The sequence below is a fragment of the Nycticebus coucang genome, chromosome 9, assembly GCF_027406575.1.
Source record: "Nycticebus coucang isolate mNycCou1 chromosome 9, mNycCou1.pri, whole genome shotgun sequence".
Taxonomy (NCBI): Eukaryota; Metazoa; Chordata; class Mammalia; order Primates; family Lorisidae; genus Nycticebus; species Nycticebus coucang.
The window spans coordinates 34,094,271-34,119,197 of record NC_069788.1 but is presented as its reverse complement, the minus strand read 5'-3'; the positions used below and the strand labels follow the sequence as shown (position 1 = coordinate 34,119,197).

Genomic DNA, 24,927 nt, shown 5'->3' with positions numbered 1-24,927 from the left:
GAATGATTTATTAAAGTTGTTCCTTATTATTTTAAAAAGGTCCCTAAACCACCCGTGGCTTTACTTATTCGGTAGGTTGTAGTCAGAAGTTTTCACCTGGCTCTGGGGTGCTCTGAGGCCCCCAGGCATATCACTGAGACAGTTTTGGAGCTTTGGTTTTATGCCTATAAAATTAGATTGGGATAGTATTACTTTTAAAACTTTCATCGTGTGGACTCTTTTAGTAACTCTCAAATTTATATTTTGTATACTTTAGTTAATGTAATATTCATTTATTTTCTTAAGATTGTGTCTATAATGTGGCTAGTAACACAGGTATGAATATGTTAAGATGCTAAGAAGGAGGTCAAAAGAAAACCTGAGTTCAAATACAAAACAGAGATTAGAAATACATATGCAACCCTACTCAATAAAAGAACATTTAATTATATTATTTGCTTTTATAAAAATTAGTATAAATAAATTTAAAATTAGGAAGGAGTTTATATTCTTTCTTTTTGAGTTTAGGGTTCCTCTTAGCTCCCCAACATAGAGTATAACATACGAGAGCTCATATTGTATTATAGAAAATTGGTGCTATTTCCTCATCCAGAACACATTGTAGGTTTCTGAAATATTTCTTGGTAACGTAGAATGACTAAACAGATTTCAGAACATTCCATTGTTTTTTAAGTTATAAAGATTATCTTCAACTTTGTTTAAAGTCTACATTAGCTCTCTTTGTCAAGAAAGAGTTAATCCTCAGGACATTATAGACTCAAATGACTACAAGTGATTGGTCAGAGTACTATAAACCTAGCGGAAATTTGTTGCATTGCTTTCTATAAACCACAACCAGAGCTCATTAATTGAAAAATGAATGTCAATTTGTGTTAGCTAGCATCTATAAACCAAAAAGGTACAGCAATTCTGGCATGTGATGGGTAATAAAAACATCAGCAAAATGTATCAGGTAAAATCAAGAAGAAGGTCTGAAGAGTGGTAAATTCAAAACCATATTGGAGTTTACTGTAAAGGCCCCACATAAAGGATTTTAATGAGGCTTCTGCATCAAAATAAGTGAAACCATATGGAATTTTAATTATTACTACAGTGTATTTTAAGTACAAATACACATGAGGAGCATTTTTTACAGTAACATGTCTATCTGTGTGAACTCTGTGCTTCTGTTGGGGGCAAATGATGACATTTTAACTACACCTTCTTTCCGATTTACATGGATCATGTTATTCTGGTTTTTCTCACACGATCTCAGTATTGAACTTAATGCATACAGAAGTGACCTGCCTATAGCTATTAGCTCAGCCAACTCAAGTTCGCCTAGATGCTCTGCAGTGCAAAGGCTGGCCAAGGAGCATGTGTGGCCCCCTTTTAGTGTCTATCATTTAAGACAGCGCATAAACATGGGGCAGGGGAGACGTTTCAGCTCATCTGCTCCCCTTTCTGATTCTCTCATAATCACTACTTGCACATTTTTAAACTTGAGCTTGTCAGAATTTCATTTTGGGATGGTGTTAGATGGAGGCAAGTTGAAGATGGAAGAATTTATAAAAAGCAGAGAGTGACTGCCTGGGCTATGTCAGTTTTGCTTTGTCATCTTGAAAGTGTTTGCTTCTGGCATTAGGGGCTGCTCACCAGCTTTCTACCCTCTGCTTATGGGCCTGTGGACTCTGGGAAAGTACTAATGAAGAATGGGGACCTCTCTGTCTACCCCTCCCTGAAGGCTGTGGCTTCTCCTTCTGTCATGGAATTCATGGTCATAGAACTTTAGAGCTGGAAGGGAACTTAGAGCTCATACCCCTCATTTTACAGATGATGACACTGCCACCTCTGACTTCTGCCTTTGGCCTTCCACTCTCAGTAAGAAGAGCCAGGCAGGTGAGACTTTTCACAATTGCTGGGCTGGGCAGGGCTGGGCTGGGCTGGGCTGTCTGATTGGTACTGTCCAATTTGCAGTTTTGTTTACTATATGTTGCTTTTAAATAGTCACTTTTTATTACAAATGCACGTCATGGCTCTTAACCCTAGCATGTTATGAAGATCATAAGCAGGCTGCATTTTAACAGAAATTAACAACCTTCAGTCATCACCTTTAAAGAAAAGTATTAGGATTATTCCTTTAATAAACATTGATTGTAGTATCAAGAGCTGAATGAAAATGGGACTGGTGAGTAGCTATTCACTAAGATCTTCTAGAACTGCTTAGTGCTTCTCCTTATAACTAAAAGCTATAGGAAAAGCAAATATGCAATCCAAATAATTGGAAGATTTTAGAAGGGATCGAAATCTTAATAAGAGCATTGATATTATAAAAGGGCTTGCCACAGTTCTGTCACTTCTAGAAAATCATAATTAACCCAGTCTTTCAGGGTCACAACTATAAGTTTTTAGTCATTTCAGAAAACTAGTTTCCATGTGAAATGGTTTATAACTGTGGTTTCTTCAGTTAGGCACCAGACATAATATTAAGGAGGCATACTCTTAGCTTTAGAAGAAAAAGGACTTCACTTTTCAGAGGAGGCCCATCTTTGCCTCTAGGTAACTGTTTCAAATTAACCTGAAGCTGATTCTGTAGGATGTGGTGCAGGTTTCTGGTAGATGGGTGGGGAGGTGCCCTCAGCTTAATCTCCCCTAGGCAGCCAGCCTGTTACAAAAGCTACTGTTAGCACCTGGCATAAATCACATCATAGGTCTTCCACCAAGACTTGAAATGCAATGATTCCCAACGTACTAAGCCTTCCTGTCCCGTCCCTTTCAAAACTTACTTATCTAGTTGACTTTCCCAATGCACGCCAGCTAAGAAGGATAGTTTCAGGTTATATTGAAATCTTTATTTGATTTCACAATTACTAAGATGAAGCTTACAGCAACATTTTTTAATTCTTTTGAGGGTTTAAAGGAAATTATAGGAGCCTGTTAGAGTGTCTTTTCTATGTCCCTTCATTGATGACGGAGCCCTCCTAGAGTACCAATAATAAAACTTATTATTTTCAAATTTCTTTATATTGAGTTGAGGAAAATTAACCTGTCTGATTTAGTAAAAATGTCACTTCAATTATCTGAAGTGCAAAAAGAAACAAACAGAAAAAAAAAGTCAATGAGGATTTGGTCTTAAGTCTGGTGAGTGAACCTGTAAGATCAGAGTGTTGGGTTGGTTTATACATATGACCTAGCACACACCTGGGTTTTTAAAGCCCTTTGGGATTCTGCTGCAAGTGAAGAACTTATGGATAAATGCTGTTAAGACTGTAAAGTGGGTGGGGGGAAGACTGTACAGTGATTGTGCATTTGAAGGTCTGTTTGTGGCTTGCCATTCCTTTTTGGGAAAGCTAAAGTTTTCTTTTTTTCTTGTAACAATTCTATCATTATTTTAATTGATATTTACAGATTTTTTTCCCCCCATCTTCTGTTATAATTTTTAGGTGCTTCAGAACTGGGCCCTTTTTCAGACCCCAGGCAGTTCCCCAGCATTTCATCCCTCACTGAGAGCCGCTTCTCCAACCCACGAATGCACTATCCAGCCACCTTTACTTACACCCCGCCAGTCACCTCAGGCATGTCCCTCGGTATGTCCGCCACCACTCACTACCATACCTACTTGCCACCACCCTATCCCGGCTCCTCCCAAAGCCAGAGCGGACCCTTCCAGACCAGCAGCACTCCATATCTCTACTATGGCACTTCGTCAGGATCCTATCAGTTCCCCATGGTGCCGGGGGGAGACCGGTCTCCTTCCAGAATGCTTCCGCCATGCACCACCACCTCGAATGGCAGCACGCTATTAAATCCAAATTTGCCTAACCAGAATGATGGTGTTGACGCTGATGGAAGCCACAGCAGTTCCCCAACTGTTTTGAATTCTAGTGGCAGAATGGATGAATCTGTTTGGCGACCATATTGAAATTCCTCAGCTGTGGCCCAGCGGTATCTGGGGGCCACATCCCACACGAGTCAACATATACATATATAGAGAGAGTGCATATATATGTATATCAATTAGCTATCTACAAAGTGCCTATTTTTAGAAGATTTTTCATTCACTCAGTCAATGGTCTTGCAACCATGAGAGGGGTAGATAATGAGAAGGCAGAAGGCCCAAGAGAGAAAATCACAATTGGGTTTCAGATTGTTTACTATTTAAAATATACTTTTACAAAGGAACAAACAAGGGAAAAGGTATTTGGTTGTTGTTGTTTGGTCTTTTATCATAAATAACCTGTTCATGCCAATTCAGAGAGGTGGACTCCAGGTTCAGGAGAGAGAAGAGCAAAGCCGCTTCCTCTCTGTGCTTTGAAACCACACACCCTTCCGGTTGCAGCTGTGTATGGACAGTGCACTCTGCAGGCCTGCGTGTAAAGCTGGTCAGGGTGCATGTAAAGGGACAAGGGCTAGAATGGATGCTTCCATTTCAGTAGGCTCCATTCAGAATCACTGTTCCAAACTTCGCTTTCAGATTAATGCAGGTACTCATTTGAACTGTTTGGTTCAGTTTCTTTTCTTCTACTCTAAGAAAGTGACTTCAAAAATACTGATCAGGATAGATTATTTTATTTTACTTTTTAATACTTCCCCCCTTTCCCATTTAACCAAAAAGAAATTCCATCCCTAAAACCCCTTTTTCTCCTTTTATGCAAAACTGAAAATGGCAATACCTTATTATAGCCATAATGGTATAGATAGTGTTTGCGTTTGGCTGTGTGTTATTTGTTTTCTTTTTTTTTTTAAATTATGAATATGTGTAAAATCTGAGGTAACTTGCTAACGTGAATGGTCATATAACTTTAAAGATATATTTATAATTATTTAATGACATTTGGGCCCTTGAAACATTTCTTAGTGTATTGATATGTTGACTTCGGTCTCTAAAAATGCTCTTTATTAAATAACAAATTTCTTCGGTGGGCTAGAGCCATATCTGAAATATTGCTAAGCAATTTCAGTTCATCCATGCACAATGTGATGTTTGAAAATACTTCCATCTCCAAATATTTTAGATGTAGCTTGTTTTTGTGATGTATGAAGGAAATGTTACGTTTAGTTCTTTCAGATCTTTGATCGCCTCTAACACAGCTTTGCCTTTTAAAGCAATAATTAGGGATTCACAGAACAATTCTTAACCCTTTATCAACTATGTTGCCCTTTATCAGCATGAAATGCTAGAGTGACGTGGTTTCCTAATTTCTTTCAGGTAATTATGACTTTTGTCATATTAAAAAGCCAAGCACAAATAAATCATTGAACTGCAGAAAAATATTCTGTGGTTTTATAGTTAAGCAAGACTCTAAATCTTCAGGCTTCATAGCAAAGACTTAGTCAGCTTAAAGCCACACATTGATAAAGAATCGATCATGATACGTGTAGTACAGGAAAGCAAAACTGTACCAGGGATTTGTAATTAGCCAGCCTTACTAAACAGTGAATCAGGGGAACCCAAATCTGCCTTATCCAAGGCCCCACTGGCCACTTTCCAGAGAATTTGCATTTAAAGGAGTGCAGAATGATGTCATTGTCTTTGAGGAACAGGTCATCTGAAGTAGTAGCCAAGTTCCAGCAGGTAGCTGATCTGAGAGGACATAACAGCCTGTGAGGATCTACATACAGCCGTTGGCATTTGTATTTCTTACCAGGGAGGGCCAGGGTACATGGAGTTTGGTGTCTACTGCGTGTATGAATTTGAGCTAGAGCCCTTCTGTAGGATGCACTTTGACCTGGCAACCACATGGCAAATTGCCAAGTGCCGATCCTTAGTCCAAACCAACATCATCTGGACACCACCAGGTGTCCCTGCTCTTTGCCCACACTGGTCAGGGCCCCTTCATTTGAGTCCTGTGCCCTCCTAAGTAGAACTTAGCAGAGATTTGCCTCCATCCCCAGTGGCTCCCTTCCTCTGTAGCCATTCTCAAGCCCACCTTGGTAGGTTGCCCAGCATTGCAGGGCAGCTTCTAGGGGCAACGGGAACTGTACTTCTTGCCTGGGAGTCTCCCATGGAATTCATCCTGACTCCTTCTAGTAAAAATTGAAGGGGAAACAAACAAAAAAACACTTTGCCTTCTAAAGGTTGTATACCAAGTATGCTTAGATAATACGCCACTTTTCTATTACTTAAGATGGAAGTAGTAATTGATACTATTTATTGTTTGTGTGTGGTAGCTTGAAGCACACCACTGTCCATTTATTTTTAAGTGTAAAATATGTGTGTTTGTTTCAGCAGCACTTAAAAAAGCCAGTGTCTGGTTACACATTTCAATTTTAATTAATTAACATAAAAATGTTACCACCAGTGCCAGCTGCATCCTATTTAATAAAAAGGTACTATATTTGTACATTATTTTTTAATGTTAAAGGGGCTTTTTTAAGTTTACAGGACACATACTAAGTGACTTTAGGGATGCTTTTGTGTTGAAATGTTATTATAGTGGCTGCAGGCAGCAACCCAGAAACACTTTAAATGTTTTTTCCTTGGGAAAAATTCAAGCACTTCTTCCTTCCAGCCTCATTCCAACCACTCCAATGGGGTAATTCACATGTCTTAGAACAAGTTCTGTCCTTTTTTGGCCCATGGGGTTAAAATTTTGTGGGGATTTTTTTCATTTTTTTTTTCTTTTTACTGAATCCTTAATTTGCACTGGTTCATGTGTATAATTTGGGATTTCAAGACCAAAGCAAAGTCTAACTACTACTATGGAACCATGTACTAGTCAACACTCTATTTCCTTGGGGTTAAAATAGCATGGTTCCTTCTGCAGCACAGACATGGCAGGAATTTACAGCATGACCAATGCAGCTCCATTTTTATCTTTTTCAGTTGTCTCACAAATTTCAACCTGTGTCAGAGTTCCAGAACAGGTACCACAGCTTTGGTTTCAGATAAGTGGGATGACATCCAGCAGAACTGAGAGACTCAACAGATTATTGTTTTCCTGTTAGGCCTTTTTACTCCCCCCATCCCCACCCAGGGCCAGTTAAAAATGAGCAGAGAAATCCCATTAGGGACATCCATGCTAATTCAGAAGGGAAGAGATGTGTGTGCTGGCTCAAAGGGTTCTCTCCATTCTGAGGAAAGAGACTGGCCCAGAATATAGATTAATACATGGAAACACAGAGCATTAGCAAAAGTAATAATTATACCTACGGTATTTGAAAAAACAATAATAAACATAATAAAGATGATCCTTCCAAACCTTGAATTTGTTGTCCTTAAAAAGATGATGCATTTAAAAATATTTTCTATGTGAGAATTTTTTAGATGTTTGTTTACTTCATGTTTACAAATAACTGTTTGCTTTTTAATGCAGTACTTTGAAATATATCAGCCAAAACCATAACTTACAGTCGTTTCTTAGGTATTCTGAATAAAATTCCATTTTCTGGATTTGCTTTACCATTTTTAGATTTCTGTGGAACAAAAATATCTGTAGCATTTTGTGTAAATACAAGCTTTCGTTTTTATTTTTTCCAATTGCTGTTCCCCAAGAATTGCTTCCCATGCACATATTGTACAAATTCTGCTTTGTGCCACAGGCCGTGATTGTGGATAAGTTTACTCTTAACTCAAAGGGACTATCTGTATTGTATGTTGCAATTGTAAATGGAATTATTTGGCATTTTTCTCATGATTGTAATATTAATTTGAAGTTTGAATTTAATTTTCAATAAAATGGCTTTTTTGGTTTTGTTATGTGTGTATATTGGGTCTTTTCTCATCCGCGATTTCTCTCTGGTTTGACACCTACTCCTGCTTACACTTGGGCACTTACTGGTCTTAGCATTTGCCAGGGTTGAGTAAGAACAGAGATCCTGTATTACTGGTAGGAGGGGGGAAAAACTATCGGTAAGAGTTGTCTTCTTGATTTGTCCTATTCCTGGAGAGGGTTGGGGGAAGAATTTAGCAGTGAACTCACTTCCTTATTAGCTTGTGTCTAAAGGAGAAATACTCACCCCAGCCTTAGGTAGGGTCCTTTACTTCAGCTGCGGGACCAGTCAGGGTGTGGACATGACACAATGTCATGAATTGATGATTTCATGCTTGATTTCTGGGACTACGAATAGGGTCCAGCAAGGGAACCTGTGGCTATAGTCAGAAGCTCTTTGGCAGCCCAGACATAGGGGCAATCTATTTTCCTTCTCACATTTCTTTTGGGTTTTTAAAAGTAGTCAACCAAGGGCCACAGATGAGTAAAAAGGGACCTTGGCCTGGAGGGCTCTAGCCTCAGAAAAATTCTACCCGTGAACATAACTATAGTTTAGAGATTTTTTTTTCTTGGCCATTGTTTATTTTTGGTAAGTCCCTCCCTTGTGATAAGGTTGAGGGCCTGGGGCAGAGTAGTTGTCCTATGTTGCTGTGTGCTCTAGTTCACCGCAGTTCTCAAAGATGGATCCAGGAAACCGTGGTACTGAGGTCAGACAATGGCCAAGCTGGCCCACATCATGCTGAGAGTTAGAAGCTCTTAACAGGATCTGCTTATTCTTAACCCTTGGGCACTGTTTTCTAAGATATCTTGGAAACAGTTAATTTCTAAGAATAGGAAACATCCTAAAAGCACTTGGGTGAGCTTAGGCCAGAGAATTTGTTTGCAACTCTTTGAGGATGTGTATTTGTTTATTTATTTATTTATTTTAAATTAAACGTCTGTGTGACTTTAAAAGGCATTCACAAGGGAAGTAAGCCCAGTGGCTTTTTTTCATCCTCTAGTTTTGTCCAGCAGGATGGTTGAGGGCGAATCGCTTTACTCCTGTAGTTTTTAGCAGAAAGACACTGGGCTAGACACTTCAGAATGGATAAGTCTTTCGTGTGTGTCGGGGATGCTGTCCTATGCATCGCAGGATGTGTGGCAGAGTCCCTGGCCTCTGCCTACTAGATGCTAGTGGTACCTTACTATTTATGGAAACCAAAAATGTTTCTAGACTTACCAACTGTCTCCTGGGGGCAAAATCTCCCCGATGGAAAGCAATGGGCAGAAGCTCTCTGTAAGTTCTTAGGTCAGGCTTTATGGACAGAGCTGATGTGAGAATACATTGCTCCTTAGAACAGGGTAGCCAGGCAGAATATGGAAGGGCTTTGCAGTGATGGACGTGCATTGAACTTTTCCATCCCTTCACCAGATCGCACCCTGTGGGATTGTGAGGGACACTCCTGGCCTTTTTGTCTTCTTCCCTCCTCTCTGCATCATGGGCTGTGTAGCCAGTGAACAGCCCTACTCTGGGAATTGGTTAGGCCTCGACTGGTTGGCCATATTTATCATGGCTGCTCTGTTTCTCACTGAAACCATGGGAGGAAGAGGAAAGCAATTTCTGCAGGGTTTTTGACCCCTGATGTCCCCCAAATATTAAACAACAGACAATTCTGCAAGAGTGGGTGTTTCCTGTTAACTCAATCCCAGCCGAGACTGGCCCCATAAACACCTCAGCTCTCTGTTGCAGAGTTTATTTGGCTGGGAAATGGGTATTGCCATGTAAACAGGAAGCCCCCTGAAGTTATTATCTACAGATGCACTGGAAGAGCCACATGTTTATATTTATGGGATTTGGAAATGGTCTGAAAGGCAAGGGAGGATGTTGGGGAAGCCCTCATTCAAAGTCAGTGAGAGCAGGTCCCACAGATCTTCATGAGTTGAGTTTTCATTCCCTCTGGAAATGTTTGGTAAACAATAATGACCTAGCAGAGAGCCACTGCAGAAATGGAGATCCTGTCTTGTCTGCTTTAAGCAACAACCTCTGCCTAGATCATCAGGTTAACAATCAATCAGCCCCTTTATTTCAACTATCTGAAAATAATTTTAGAGACCAGTCCTAGGGAACAATAGGGGCATCTGAAAGTGAAGTTTGGCTATAACACTGTCATAGTCTCTACATTTTTCTGGGGAAATGGAAGACAATTTATCTGACTATTATAGTTTTCCTGAGTATGGGCTAGCTCAACTGTGAAATCCCAGCAAACTTAGGCATTTGTTGTTCCCAGACAGTCCTAAGGGGCCAGAAAGGGTGTCTTTATGTGGGAGTCAGCAACACTTGGGCTGTCCAGACACTGGTGCCGTGAGTTCAGGTGATTAGACAACCTGGCTTGTACCCTAGGACTACAAAGCCCGGGTAGACTCCAAATTGTTCCTTAACCACTTCTGCTCTTCCTTCATTGATTGGCTCTCTTCTCGGCCTAGAGAGAAATGCTTAAGAAAGGCCCAGTAGACAGTAGATGAGCTAATACAAGAGGAGGGGGGAAGGGGATGAGGGAGTGGGGAGAGAGGAGGAGGGAGGGACATGAGGGCTTATGCTGTATGTTACACCTCTTGGGCGCAGGACACAATTACAAGAGGGACTTTACCTAACAACTGTAATCAGCGTAACCTAATTCTTTGCACCCTCAGTGAATCCCAAACAATGGAAAAAAAAAAAAAAAAGAAAGGAAGGCCAGGTAGGAACCAATATGGAGAGCTAATGCTCTATTTTTAAATTCTGGCTCTGAGTGAAGGCAAGGAAATCTTTCTCCTCTTGGCCACCTTTTCTGTACACCCTGGTAAGCTCCTGTGTGTCTTCCTTAGGGGATTCTCAGCAGTAGCTATTCAATCACGAGTCTTTCCAAATGAATTTTTACAGTTATGAATCAAAACTTAGCAAAGAAAAGGACCCACTGAAGATGAAAAGGATAATATACCAAGGGTGTGCGTGTGTGTGTTTGTACATGTACATACGTAGGTGCTCGCCTGAAGGGAGGGAAGGAGGTGGGTAGGAGGATGGGAAGAGGTACCTGAGCAGTCGTTCAGAAAAAGACACTGCCCACACACGTGCTCCTTGACATAGCACTTATTTCGCGCATTTTTTCTTTATTCTCACAAATTCTAGAAAACAAAAAAAGCACTGCCTTCATCCCACATGTGCTGATGAGGTAATTGCTCTTCTTCACCATGGTTATTAGGACAAGGGCCACTGGGTGCTCCCTGCGATGTCAGTTCAGGGAGCATGGCAAAGCTGACATTCGGTGGTTACTATTCAGTTCTGCAAACCTTTTATTCAAAAGCTGCTTCTGACTCAGTCCAGCCCTGCTGTTCACATATGCTCAGTCACTTGGAAAGCAGAGGGATCACATTTCTGGAAACACACTTAACTTTTGCTAAAACTTATTTTAGTAAAAGTTACTTGTTATGATGATGTTGGGCCACTGAGTGGGAGTTTCTAAAAATTTGCTTTATGTTTTCGCATCACAAACACAGCTCACTTCTTGACTGCTATCTGTGCTATCCAGTTCAGTCAGTCCCCCTGCACAGCCAATGGAAAGGGAAACACATTTCCCCCACCTGCCTTTCTCATAAAGAAATAGAAAAAATATAGCTTTAAGAAGCAAGGAGGAATTCTTCCACATAAGCCCTTCAAGGAATAGATCTTGTAACAGCAACATTAACTGGGATTAGGACACAAAGATGTAACCAGCTCTTAGTGGCTTATGTCCCTCACTCTTAGGGCATTTTTCCTGGAGCATCACAAGTACTCGAGTTAGCCTGATTATGGAAAATGGAGGTAGGATAGAGTAGGCTCGGTGGGGTTAGAGGTCCAGTACATAGTGGTAGGACCGGGGAGTGTCTTTGAGAGATGGGGGTACCTAGAACCTCCCAAACATTACATGATGCATTGATGTAAATGTGCAAATTTGTTCTTCAGAAACAGCAGAAAGCAAACAGCAAAACCACGTGACAAATGTAATTGTGCAAGTATTAATAAAACAATTTTATGATTTGAATCTCCTTGGACATCTTTTTTTCCCCCTAAATCAAGTCATTTATTTTTTATAACTCCATCTATTTCTGGCAGTGAACTAACTGACCAGGTTTCACTTTCTGTTTCTCTGTGAGTTTCCCTTCATTCTGCCCCAAATGAGAGGAGCCACCTGTAGGATCATTACATATCCCAGTCATGCCTTAGCCTGGTTTTGTTTTCTCTGATAGTCATTTAATATCTAATGTCATGGAAATGGCAATCACCTTACTCTTTTTCTTTTTTTAACAGAGAACTTAAAGAGTCTTTTTGTGTGTGTAGAAAATTTAGAGGTATAGAACATTTGGCTCCTTATGGAAATCTTCTTTTGGTGGTTTCACAGATGAGAAAGGCAGAGATGATAATTGAAAACGATTCTCAACCACGCCTTCTGGAACACAAACTGTGAACTCAGGTTGTACGGGGAAAGATTGGTGAACCAACTTTCATTCCTTACGGGCATGAGAGGCAGAGAGGAAGCAAGTACCAAAATTTAGCAAGGAGTTAAGTGGTTAATAGGAACTAAGTTTTTTTATTGGCTAATAAAACCTCTCAGGGTTTTTCATATTATATAGTTCCTTCAGGCTCACAGCCCAATGGCTTAAAAAAAGAAAAAGACGAAAACAACAACAAAAAGCTAGAGCCTAAATACCAATCCAGTCCCAGTCTTGTTTACTTTTTCATTTCCGCAGTTGTAAAAAAAAAAAAAAAATTCCTCTGGTAGTTCAACTTTATCACACGGCAGGAATGGATCAGTGTTTGAACAACTCCAGTGAGTCCTGCCTCTCAGAGAAAGGAAAAAGGACTCTCTTCTTGTGTCTGTTTCAGAAAAAGGAGACCATGACACGAATGACGGCTGCATCAGGAAAGCTGAATGCAAGCAGGGGTGGAAGGAGGGAGAGGCAGCTATTGAACTGAAGCACATCTCTGGAATCCTGAATGCAAATGATCTCTGTCCTTTTATTGCCAGTGGTGCTGTTCTCCCAACAGAGCAGGATGTTCTTGTTTTTAATAATAGCTAGGCCAGATGCTAAATTCTCCTCAGCAACATGCTGTTTAAGTGAGAAGGCAAACAGCTGATTCCTGTTAAGATGAACACCAGGAGAATAAGCCAGAAAGTATGAGAATTCTCTGGAGGTTTTTGCTTTGTAAACCCCTGTTTGGCAGACAGATCACAGAATCTGAACTGAAAACAGCGTGTCCCCCTGCACCCGTCCCTCGGCTGAGCTGCTTGCTGGGGGCCCTTTGAGCCTCTCGCCTTCTCCTCCCAGCCCTTTTCTAAGTTGCACAGAAGACTGGCTCACAGGTTTCCCAAGAGGGAAAGTCAGAAGCCATTAGCCCTTTGACTTGCGATGACTGTAGAAAAATGCTCATCAACAGGAGGAATTTTTTTTACTTGCTCCTTGCCATAGAAAATAGTGAAATCTGAACATGAGCCAATATTTTAAAATGGCATCTTTGTTCCATTTTTTCACTCCCTTCTTCTCCTTGTCAGAGTCCATCAAATTTCTCCAATATTATTTTGTTTTAGAATGAGCCACACATGCAAGATGCTGCTTTCTTCTTTCCCAGGGAGCGGCCAGAGCCAATGTGGGGGCTTGGTGAGGCTGGGCTGACGGGAGCAGACAGTGACTGCACGCCACTGCTGGCTCGTGCCACCCTGGAATGCCGCCCAGAGCCACTTCCTGGAGAGCAGGGGCCCCTGTGGGAGGGGTCTGCTCTCTCTCTTTTCTGACCTCTCCTTGGGGCTTTGCTCCCAAGGCCCGCAGGATAGTGAATGAGAAAGGAGGGGCTGTTAGGAGCAAGTCAAGTGGCTCACCCCAGTAATCAGTTCCCCCAATCCTCTTTGTTGCCTTTTCTCTTCACATCATCCTCCTAAGCCCTCACACTCTCTCCAGTTGCCACTCCCCTCCCTGCAGTGTGGAAAGGGCATGCCACCCCTTTCTTGCTGTGTCCATCCTCCTTAGCTGAACTTGAGCTTGCTCGGCCCTGGTCTCTCTAGTATGAACATTCTAGGGCAGTGGATAGCGGAGAGGAGGAAGGGGGACCGAAGATCATTTTCCTCCTTCCCTCCTTAGGATGGCACTGAAGGCTGTTGTCCTAATTTCCTTTTGTGGAAAAGTCAGATTTGGCACCACAGTAGCCTGGTCACATGTGCACTTGCACTTTCCTCTTAATATTCCGTATGCCTTATCTTACTCAGTCTTCCCAGTAACATATGAAGCAATTAGTACTATTTTGATCTCCATTGTACTGATAGGAAACTGAAGTTCAGACTTGTAGAAGGTTACACAGCTATTATGTTTCAAACCTATGGGAGGCCAAGGTGGGAGGATCACTTGAGGTTAGGAGTTTGAGACCAGTCTGAGTAAGATCAAAACCGTGTCTCTACTAAAAATAGAAAAATTAGCCTGTGGAGGGGGTGCACACATCTGTAGTTCCAGCTACTCGGAAGGCTGAGGCAGGAAGACTGCTCGAGCCTAGGAGTTTGAGGTTGTTGTGAGCTAAGCTGATGCCACAATCAGATTCAGGCCTAGATCTGTCTGATTCCAAGGAGTATGTTCCTAAGATAAGACTTTGGGCACAATCTCTTTTATCATCTGCATAGTGGAGACAATGAGAAATAACAAACTGATGAGGCATGAAAATGCCCCCTAAAGTGTCTCACATAAAATATATCTAAATAAGTGGTACCTGGTATTGTCATTCATAATAATTAAGATGATTAGTTTTAAAAGCATAAATAAAAATTTCAATTAATTCGAATCACAATAGAGCTGGCACCACAAGTGGAACAATTTCTTAAAAATACTATCTTAACATTTTAAAAAATGTTGCTCTTTGAAAGTGATATTTTTCTATATATTTTATAAACTATTTTTCTGTTGAACATCAAGACTAAGTTTGGCAATTGGTTTGCTGTGTGTTCCTTCCTTAAGGAACTCCGAGACATCATATCACATAAACCATAAATATAAAACACATTGACACATCCAGAGCAGGAATGTTTGCTCCACTTGATCCCAATACCCAATCTTTAGTTTTTTCTTCCAAGGTTTTCCATTTAGGTGTGTTGAGTTTCATGTAAACATTGCTACTGAAAATTAATATGAACTTAATTTGGCAGCTTTGGCCTCATCAGTAAAACAAAGAACTAAGCAAGAAATTGCTTTCAACTTAAATTCTTACCTTTCCATGGATGACTCTAGGGTCCTCCTTGTGAAGTGATAAAGGGGCAGCACCCAGCTCCCCCATTTTTGAACTGATGTCACTAAGAGGCAATGCAGTGTAGTGGAGAGAGTTGATCTAGGGGACTGAGGTCTGAGGAAACCTGTCTACAGCTCATGTAGGCAAGTGCATAGTCCTGAAGGAGCCCAGGGATGGGGCATCAGTGTTCCCTGCCTTAACTCACTTACATCACTTGGATGAAGAGGCAGGCTTTTCTCTGAATATCTGAAAACACTTTATAGACTGTTCTCTTAAATCTACTTTTTATGGAATTAACACGTTGTTTTACTGAAAGTTCAGATAATAGAAATGACCTTTCACTCTCTCTACTTTCTTTTCTTCTCTTTGCAAATATTTACTGACCATCTACTATAGGCAGAGCAATATGTTGCAAGGCTCGCCACCATTATAAAGCATATTGGAGCCAGGTGCGGTGACACACACCTATAGTCCCAGCTACTTGGGAGTCTGAGGTGGGAGGATCATGAGTCAAACCTAGCCTGGGCAAAATAGCAAGACTCAGTCTCTGAAAAAAGAAAAAAGAAGAAGAAAGAAAAAGAAAAAAGGCATCTCTATTTCAATTCAATGTAACTATCATGTACATTACATTATCAATGTAACTATTCAATAAAGATTTTTGTCATGCCATTCTTTATTTTCAGCAAATTCATGAATTCTTCAAATTGTGAATAACAGAGATTAGAAGTAAGCAATTAGTTTGTAGACAGAATTTAGATAGTCTTGATTTCTATTTGTAGCCAATTTCATTTTCCATTTCTCATTTCCTAAAACATTCAAGTAGGTACCTAGCATCTATGTTTAGTCACACTAGGTTTTCATTCCTACACATATATGGGTAACTTGGTGTTTAAAAAGTGAATGATTTTAATAGAGCCCAAGGGGGGAAATCTGCTTTTCCATTTTCTTTCCTGGTGTAGCAGACATGCAGCAAACTCTGTTTTCAGGGACTGAGAAGTGTATCAAAGGGAGTCAGCAGAAAGTGGCAAAGAGATCTGGGTTCCAGATCTTTAACCTTTACTAGCTGAATGTGTGACCTTGAACAAGCCACTTAACCTCTCTTGACCATCTCTTTAAATGTGGACTGCCAGATACTGCCTGCAAGATGGTCTGCTGAGGGACTGTGCAATTCTTACCTATAGATTTGGGATGACTTTCGGAATGGAGAAATTATGAGGGATTTTAAAAGGCAGCATAAGTCTGCCTAGCATTAAGAAAGAGAATGGGGTTCATTGTGTATTGCAGAACTTTCCAAAATGGCCATTTTGTAGAGAATGGGAAAATGGGATCCCATTTTCAAACCATTTGTGCAAAGCACCCTGTGGTAGATGACTGAGGTCAAGGGTTTCCCCAGCAGTTCCCAGGCTCATTCATTGTAGGACACACTTTACTTCTTTTTATCATAATAGCATCTTTTGCACTTTATTTTCATTAATAACTTGCTAACTTTTCTGGTTTCCATGAACCTATTTCCATTTGCTCTAAACTTAGCAAATTGATTTGTTAAAACTTTTTTCTATAAATTAATTTCCAACATATTGATTCCATACCATGCTCCAGCTGACCTTATTAAAGCTGTATGTTACTTTATTAAAAAACATAGATGAAGTTAGTACATCATGTCTGACTTTGTGGGGGAGAAATTCAGTCTAAGGATATCAGTGTCATTTCTTCCTGGACAAAGATGACCCATCTGTTGGCAACATGTTTCAAGTTGATTTTCCTTTGGTGGACAAGAAAATCCTTTGGTGGATTTTCTCACCAGGGGCCTTTGCCATCAATGCTAAGGGTGAATGAATGTAGTGGCCTTGCATTGGGAAGGTCTTTCCCTAGCCTCTAGAGCGGGGGCCATACTCTTGACTTCATTAACACAATATCTTAGCCTCTTAAACAAATGAAAATTTAACAACTATTCTTGAGAGAGGACTTTTAATCTCAATTGTACTTTTTATCTGCTGGGTTATCTGAGATTCCTATGATTAATGTAAATTTAAAAAGTGGAAGAGGAAAACCATGCCAATGGGGAAACAATAGAGGACACAGATATTAAATGCAGTGTCATCAGACAAAACTTACTCTATAGTTAATCACCTGACCCCTGTTGAATGATAATCACAACCATTATTATACAGAATGATTTTCAGACCCCGGTGCTGAGCTGTTTATGGGGCAGGAGTTGGAAGACTGCGAGGAAGAGGGATTTGTTGCTTCACCCTATCCCTTGCTTGAGAAAATAGTTGTTTTCACTTTATTGCTCTGTGTCAGAGTCCCAGCTCTAGTCCGATCTCAAGGGAAGGGTTGCATTTTTATTCATCCAAAAATACTGATTGAACCCTTACTAGAAGTGATGGAAATGAAAATGAATGAGACACACCCCTGCCCTCATGAAAGCTTACCACTTGCTCAGACAGACCAAAATATGAACTTATACAGTGCAGTGGTGCCATAACGACAGAGATGTGAACCAAAGGCAGAGGGATTCCAAGGAGACAGGGTTGGAAGATGGCATCTAAGCTGGATTTGGAAGGATGAGTAATTCCCTTCCATTCTGGGGCTGAAGCTCAGCTAGTGTCAGCCCCACCTCCTCCCGGAAGTATATTACCTGGGAGTAGACAAATACCCCTACCCTGGAGCTCCTCTATGTAGCTCTTCAGAAAGAAAATGAGAGAGTGATAGTGTCCCCAAGCTCTGTGTCATCTCTAACTGCTGATAAGGTGAGCCAGAGGGATTCTCAAAGGGGATTGGGATAGTGGACAGGGGTGAATTGTATCAGAGTCTCTGTGGAATAGGAGTCATATTTTGGAAAACCCTATTTAATAGTAGAATTTTAAAATTAAAAACCAAAATAAATACTTATGCTATTAAAATTCACACATATAACATGGAAAAATGTAAGATTTTAATGTTCAACAAGGGAGAGGACATAGATATGAAAATGTGGAGATGGCAGCATAAAATATCAAACTTTTAGTACAGAACACAGGCCTATTTTATTCTGATTTCTTTCTCACCCTACTACCAAGTCAACTGGAGTCTTGATGGGACAGTGAGGGACAATTTGGGCACATAGGACCCTTCAGCAATCAATAGGAAAGGTTGACAAGCATAAATGGTTGGGGTGGATTTATACTCTGAATGCTCACACATCCAAGGAGCTTAGCAACTGACTCTAAGTAAAATTTTAAGGCAGCATCTTGGGGTCTTCTCTCCCCACACCTCTTTGGAGGCCTCTCATTCCTGCAGAGAACTTGACGTGGACTCCTCCTATCTCCCCACACACCAGCTAACCCTGTACTGTGGACCTCACTTTTATAAAATGAACCTGTCCTGACTTGCACCCTTGAGGAGTGAATGTATTTGCATTTCCAGAGAAGTTTTCTGGAATCACTAAAACCTCAACTTCAGGGCCCCAGAGCCTGCTCCAAGGCCAGGAACCTTCCTTGGGATCCTTTTTTGGCATCCCTTCCTCTTACCCTGGGGCTGCTGCCTCCTTGCAGGCTACTCCTCACCCCAGCTGAAAGCCAATCCTCTTTCTTCTCTCTCTCTTGCCCAAGCACTCTGCCCAGGACCTTGCAGTGAGAGGGTGGGTGCCTTTAGCCACCATGAGTTAGGGTAAAACTGAGACAGGGAGATCTGGTTCTACCCGAGGCTCATGTTGAGGCCTTGCCTTGATTACTTTCTCTGTGAGAGTCAGTTTATTATTGATTAATGGAATCTTTATTAGAGTTATTAGAACAAATAAAACACACACACACACCCCCCACACACATACACACATAAATTCATCTCTACCCCTCCCAAACCACTGGCTGGCAAAATAAATTCTATTTCCAGCCCTGAGTTCTCGCCAGTTTGTCATTCTCCTTCCTGGCCACATCAAGTTCCATCGGGTTTGAGTTTATTGGCTACATAGTGAAGTTTATGTTGTCACAGAAATTACCCTTGATGGACAGGGATATGGCCAGGGGATCAGGAGAGCTCGGCAGCCTCACGGTGTTGGCATGGCTGACATGTTAGGGTGCCTGGAGCCCTCTCCAAGAAAAATCAAAGCTGGCTCTTTGCAGCAGCAAATGAGTGCAACAAGACACTCCTGAGGGACAAGAGCCTGGACGTGATTGTGAGCCGTCCAGTTCCCATTCCACCCATCCACCCTCCCTTCCTCCCCAGCCCTCCCAGCACCCCCAGTGCCAAAAGCCCTTCCCCGTGCAGCAGAGGCAGGGCCGTGAGGCTTGAGGTTAAGCCGCTCTCTTCTGCAGTTCGTGGTTAGCTTTCGTGGGTTCTTGGCTGTTTGACAATGTTGAATAATAATTCAATATTTCTTACTGAAATACTTGACCTTATTGTTAGTTTTTGTGACAAGGGGAATTTAAAGGAGCTGCAAAAATGCAAGCAAGTGTGGCTGAAAAAGGCCAGGATATGCCACTGAATAGAGAACAGTTTCTTTTTCTGACATTTATAAAATTTAGGTGAAAACAGGTCAACATTGATCTTGGCAAATGGAAAAGCCAGTTCTATTGTTAGCAAATGAGCTTCAGATATAAACGTAAGTCTGGTTCAATCAAAACCACGTTTGGTTTTAGAGACTAGCGATGTGCTTTCTATAAAAAAGAAAAGTGTATTTATACAGACACACAAAGTAAGAATATTCTTTGCCCAAATGGATCATTTTCTAAGTATCAAATCAACTTGTTTAAGTACAAGATGCAATCCCTTTCATTTTCTTTTTAAATTTGCAGGGTGCATGCTCCTGGCATCCTCTTTTCTCCTTATTTTGAATTGGCAAGGGCTATTAAAGATTAAAGTCATATATTAAGAAAACTTTTGCATTGCCTGATGTAGGGGCTTTTTATAGACTACTAGCTAGCGGTTGAAGAAGAAATGAAGTTAAAAGATTCAAATATATAGCTTCCCATGTTTGGCTATATTTGAGTCTTATAATCATTTTTATGGGCCCCTCTCAAGAATCTTATATGATATGTTTGAGCTCACAAAGGAGGTACATGCGAGGAGTTCAGTCACTGGCCAAATCCAGATGGTGGAGGGCCAGTTAATTTTAGCCTGCAGGGCATCTTGCTGATCTTATTTTCTCTCTGTCCTGGGATCATCTGAAGTCTTTGTCCTGCTAGGAACTGGAATAATCACAGAATGTCAGAACTACTTCTCCTACAACAATCCATTAGTAAGTGAGGAGACCAAGATTCAGAGTCAAATGTGTGCTGATTGTCAGGGTCCTAGAAGGGTTTATTCTTTTTTGGGAATTGTTTTTAACTTGAAGGGAAATTCACATAACATGAAATTAACCATTTTAAAGTTAACAATGACATTTAATATACTCTCTGTGCTATTCAACCACCACCTCTATCTACTTCCAAAACATTGTCATCACTCCAACAGGAAACCTGTGCCCTGAGCAGTTGCTCCCTATTCTCCCCTCTAGAGCTGTTGTGATACAAGTCGGCTTGATTAGCTCTGTTTCCACAGAATGTCCTGGTGGGCATTCACAGTTTTAAATGAGGCATGGCTATATTTTGAGGTAGGACTGTGAGGACAGAGATTATTTCTTGTGGGGGCCAGTGGGACTCGGGGTGGGACAGAGGAGAGGCAGGTTCTGGAATCTCATAGTAATACGGAATCAAAGCCTTTCAGGCCTGGAGGGGACCATCTGTTGGGGTAGCTGCTCTTTGGGGGGCAGATTTTTGGTCTCCTGCTGAGGTGATGATCCCTTTCAAATTCTCTGCATTCTCATTCTCAGCATCCCACTCCCGGTCTAGGAGGCATCTTATTCCTTTAATTTGTGTTGGTAGACATCCAAGTCTGGCACCCGGCAGTCCTCATTCACCAAGCTGGGAGGTAGGGTGGGCTCACCCAGGCCTAGAAAGGGAGCTTTCCCCGCCATGCTAACTGCAAACTGTCCTCCTCAATAGGCATCATCCCCCCAGATAATCATTTTCAAATGGCAAACAATAATAAAAGCTTTCCTCTATTTTGCTTCCAAGAATCAACATATCTGCTCAGGCTATAGATGAGTGTGTAAATCGCCTGTTTAGAAGAAAAGAAGTTTGGGGAGCATATGAGTGTGTTGGGGGAAGACTGGGAATTGACTCAGGTTGCTTTCCCAAACTCTATGGGAGAGACCTAGAGTGCGGTTCAGAGACAGAATAACTAGATTGTTTTTAATCAGCCTGGAGAGGATGAGTACGTGGGCTGGCCTGAGTCAGTTCCCTGTGAATCTGAGGTTAGCTTAAAACTTGCGACTGAGACTGGAGTAGGGAACCTAGAGACCAATTCTAGCTGCTAAAGATGTGTGACTAGATCCTGAAAGGAAAATTCCAAGTCTTTGACCTCAGTGGGCAGAGAAAGCTGACTCCTACCTCCAGGTACATGTGTGTTCTGGGGGTACACAGAGTTCACTGTGACCCCTCTTCATGGAGTGAGTGTCTATCTTTCCTGAAGAGACTGGAGCGGGTGGGGTAAAGTTAAGTAATTTAACTGGCAAGTAATTTCAGCCATTTTTTTTACATTAAGATATACATGAAAAAACTATGAAACATAGTACAAAATTCACAGGCATGTTAAAGACAAAACAGAACCTTAGAGAAATCTTCCACTTGTAGTAGTTCACTTTGGGCCCAACTCAGGCAAATTTCCTGGAGTTAAGGCAGTTAGGTGGCTGCAGTAGAAATAACTGAGAAGTCCCGACCGTGCTCAGGTTATTTCCCCAGGGGCCTGTGGAGTGGTTGGATAGTGTAGAATTTTCTCCCGCATACTTTGTCCTTTCATTATTCAACTCCGTCCCCTCCAACAAACATTTAGGCCCAGCTCCTTTATGAAGGTTCCGTTACCAGTCTGACCCAGGTGGTCAGTGTTAGTATGGGTACCTGTACTGTAAGTTAGATACTCTAATCCTCTTATATTCCTTTTCAATTATTTATTGCTGATTAACAAATTAGTGACTTAGAGCCAATAGCCATTTTATTGCTCACAATTCTGTGGGTCATGAATTCAGGCAGTGCTCAGGTGGGTGGCTCTGCTCCACAAGGCATCAGTGGTGGCTGCATTCAGTTGGAGCTGAGCTAGAAAGCCCAAGTAAGCCTCATGTACATGTCTGGTTTCTTTGTGATCCTCTACATGGCCTTTTTCTCTTTCCACGTAGATAGCATGGGCTTCCTCAGAGCATGGTGGTCCCATGGTCATCAGAATTTATATGGCATAGATTTCTAAGGGACACAAAAATGGAAGAAGCTGCAGTTTTATCAAGGTTCAACTTGGAAGAAGGGGTGGTTAGGGTTGCTTCCATTGTGTCCTGTTGGTCAAAGGGGCCACCCCAGAATTAAGAGGAGGGGAATAGGAGGAAAAAACGAAGGATTTACAGTTATCTTTAAACAACTACATGTGGTTGAAACCCACCCTGTTTAGCTTTGAAGCCCATAACCAGAGACCGCTTCATCAAAACACAAGAGTAAGAGGCATCATGGCAATAGAGAAAGTGTGTGCTTGGCAGGAAAAGATGAGTCCCTCGTATTTTGTCAAAGGAGTCATTATATAGTTCTTTGAATCCTGTGACGGACCAAGTAAGTGTATGTCAAATAACCAAGAATTGAGGGACCCTTGATAAGGGAAAAATGGAAGCTCACATCACTTAATAGTTTCAAGATCTGCAGGGAGAGCTGGGAGGAAGCTCAGGCTTGCCCAGGGTGCCTGGGAGCAGTTGGGGTAGACTCAACAGGGTCCAAAAAGCCATACTTCCTGGAAAGCAGAGTTGTGACTCTCCAGAGAAAGAGGCTATTGTTTCTTGCCACTTTAAGAAGCTGATGACAGTACAAAGGAATGTAGTTAGGACCCTCCCTCCTCACTATGGAGGATCAGAGACTGAAGAACCAGACTGGAAGCTACTGGGCATAAGGTGTGGGAAACACTGCAGAGGCAGAGAGGGGAGCCAGCATTCCCTGGGGGTGGTAATGTTGATTCTAGAATTCCACACCTCCACCTCCCATCTACACACCTCTCCCTCTCACTGGGACTTGGTTTCCGCATATGCACAATGGGGTTCTCAGGATTTTTTTAAAGGATTAAATAAAATAACCTTTGTAAAGGAGCTTGCATGGTACTTGCCACAGGGTAAGAGCTTAATAAATATTAACTTCTTTCTCTCCAAAATGTTAAAAAAAAGGGTCTTTAAAAATTATTAAATCCAATTAGTGGATGACCACACTGAGGCCTGGAGATAATAAAATGACCTGTCCAAGATTAAGGAACGTATTCGTGAATCTGTTTTTTTTTCTTTTTGACCCAGGGCTTTTGCGTGGGCTCCTTTCATGTTTAAGCCCCTCTAAAGATTTAAAAGATGGAACTTCTAATGGCCACTTTTTGTTTTTATTCTTGGTAGAGTACTCCATGCTTCCCTGAAGAGTATGGGGTGGCCAGAAAAGAAAATGCTTAAAAAACAAACAAAATCCTGTAAACATCAAAACATTGCAACCTGAAAATTTCTTAATAAAACCATCCACTTTAGTCACACGGGGAAGTCCTTGCTTCTCTCTTTGTATTAGTTTCTATTTTATTTTAAAAGTAATTGTAAAGATCAGAGTTCAGGATTAGTTTGCTAAAAGAAATAAATCTCTTTCCTGGCTGTCCCCTCCCCCTTCCCTGGCCAATTCTACTCCAGACAACTGTTATGTATGTCCAGCTCTGTGTCCCTCCTATCCACAAGTAGCAGTGGGAACTGCAGGGGTCCACTGACAAGAAGTTGACGTTTCAGTCTATGGAATTCAGTTTTTCAGACGAGATGGGAGTCAGGAGGCCTAGGTTCCATGAGACATTGTACCAGGCCCTGTTATCTATTACTGTATAACAAATCACTGCTAAACCTAGTGGTGTCAGAGAACCATTTTATGCTCACAGATTCTGGGGATCAGGAATTGGAACAGGCACAACAGGAATGGCTCATCTCCACTCTAAATATTTGTGACCTCAGCTGGGAAGACTTGAAAGGCAGGGGGTGACTTGAAAGGCTGGGAGCTAGAGTCCTCTGCACTGTCTTCACTCATGTGTCAGGTGCCTGGACTGGGCTGGTGGAAGGACGATCTCAGCTGAGACTGGCTCTGCATGGCCTCTCTAGGATGGCTGTCTCAGGGCAGTTAGACTTCTTCCATGGTGGTTTGGGCTCTGAGAACAGGTATCCCACCCAGCTTGGTGAGAGCTGCACAGCCTTTTATGATATAGCCTCCAAAGTTACACGGTGTCACTTGCGTCATGCTCTATTGGTCCAGTCATAAGCCCACCCACATCCACAGAGAGGGGCTCCTGCCTCTTGAAGGGACATGTCAAAGAATTTGCAACCAGGTTGTCAACTAGTCACTCGTGGGACTGTGCTTTCTGAACACCGAGTCCACTGCCTAACAAAGGATTTTGGTGCTGTTCACAGAAGAGAAGCAATCTAAGAAATGAGATTCAAGCATTGATGTGTTGGATCTCTGGAGCATTGTGAAGGTTTACAGAGACAGAATATTGAAAATGGGAGTATCTTGTGTAATCCTGGGGGGAGCATATGGTTTTCAAGCAGTTTAGGATTTTCATTTGACACAGGTAGGATTGTCCCAGCACCAGGGACCCCTTTGCCCAGAAGCCTGTGTAGGAATGAACTAGACTTTGCATTTTTTTCTACCTATAGTAGAGGAAATGACAGTGCAGGGAAACCTTCCCAAGAGCCAAGAAGATGGAGTAGTGGCCTCATTTGGAGGAGGTGATTGAGCCCCACCCTCTAGCCTGCCCTCCACCTGTGTACATACCCAGAAGGAACATTGTTTGTATTGAATCCAAAGAAGAGTCTTTGAAGCCCTCAGAGATCTTCAGAGCAAAGTGCTGGGTGAGGTCAGGGCATTCAGGAGGCCTGAATGGAGGGAGGGAGGCTGGGTGTGCACCAGCCCGGCTGTGTCAAGG

The 24,927-nt window shown here is 41.7% G+C and overlaps 1 protein-coding gene across 2 annotated transcripts in view; it reads left to right on the top strand.

Annotated features, from left to right (window-relative positions):
• Positions 1 to 7,678, top strand: part of RUNX2 (RUNX family transcription factor 2) — a 218,038-nt gene extending 210,360 nt beyond the window's left edge. The window contains exons 6-7 of one of the 2 annotated variants that reach the window (XM_053602203.1): positions 1,813 to 1,878; positions 3,423 to 7,678. In XM_053602203.1, coding sequence (XP_053458178.1) covers positions 1,813 to 1,878; positions 3,423 to 3,901 — 545 coding nt within the window. In that variant the 3' untranslated portion in view covers positions 3,902 to 7,678. The remainder of the gene's footprint in view (positions 1 to 1,812; positions 1,879 to 3,422) is intronic. The other variant, XM_053602204.1, reaches the window with a different exon arrangement.
• The last annotated feature ends 17,249 nt before the right edge of the window (positions 7,679 to 24,927 follow it).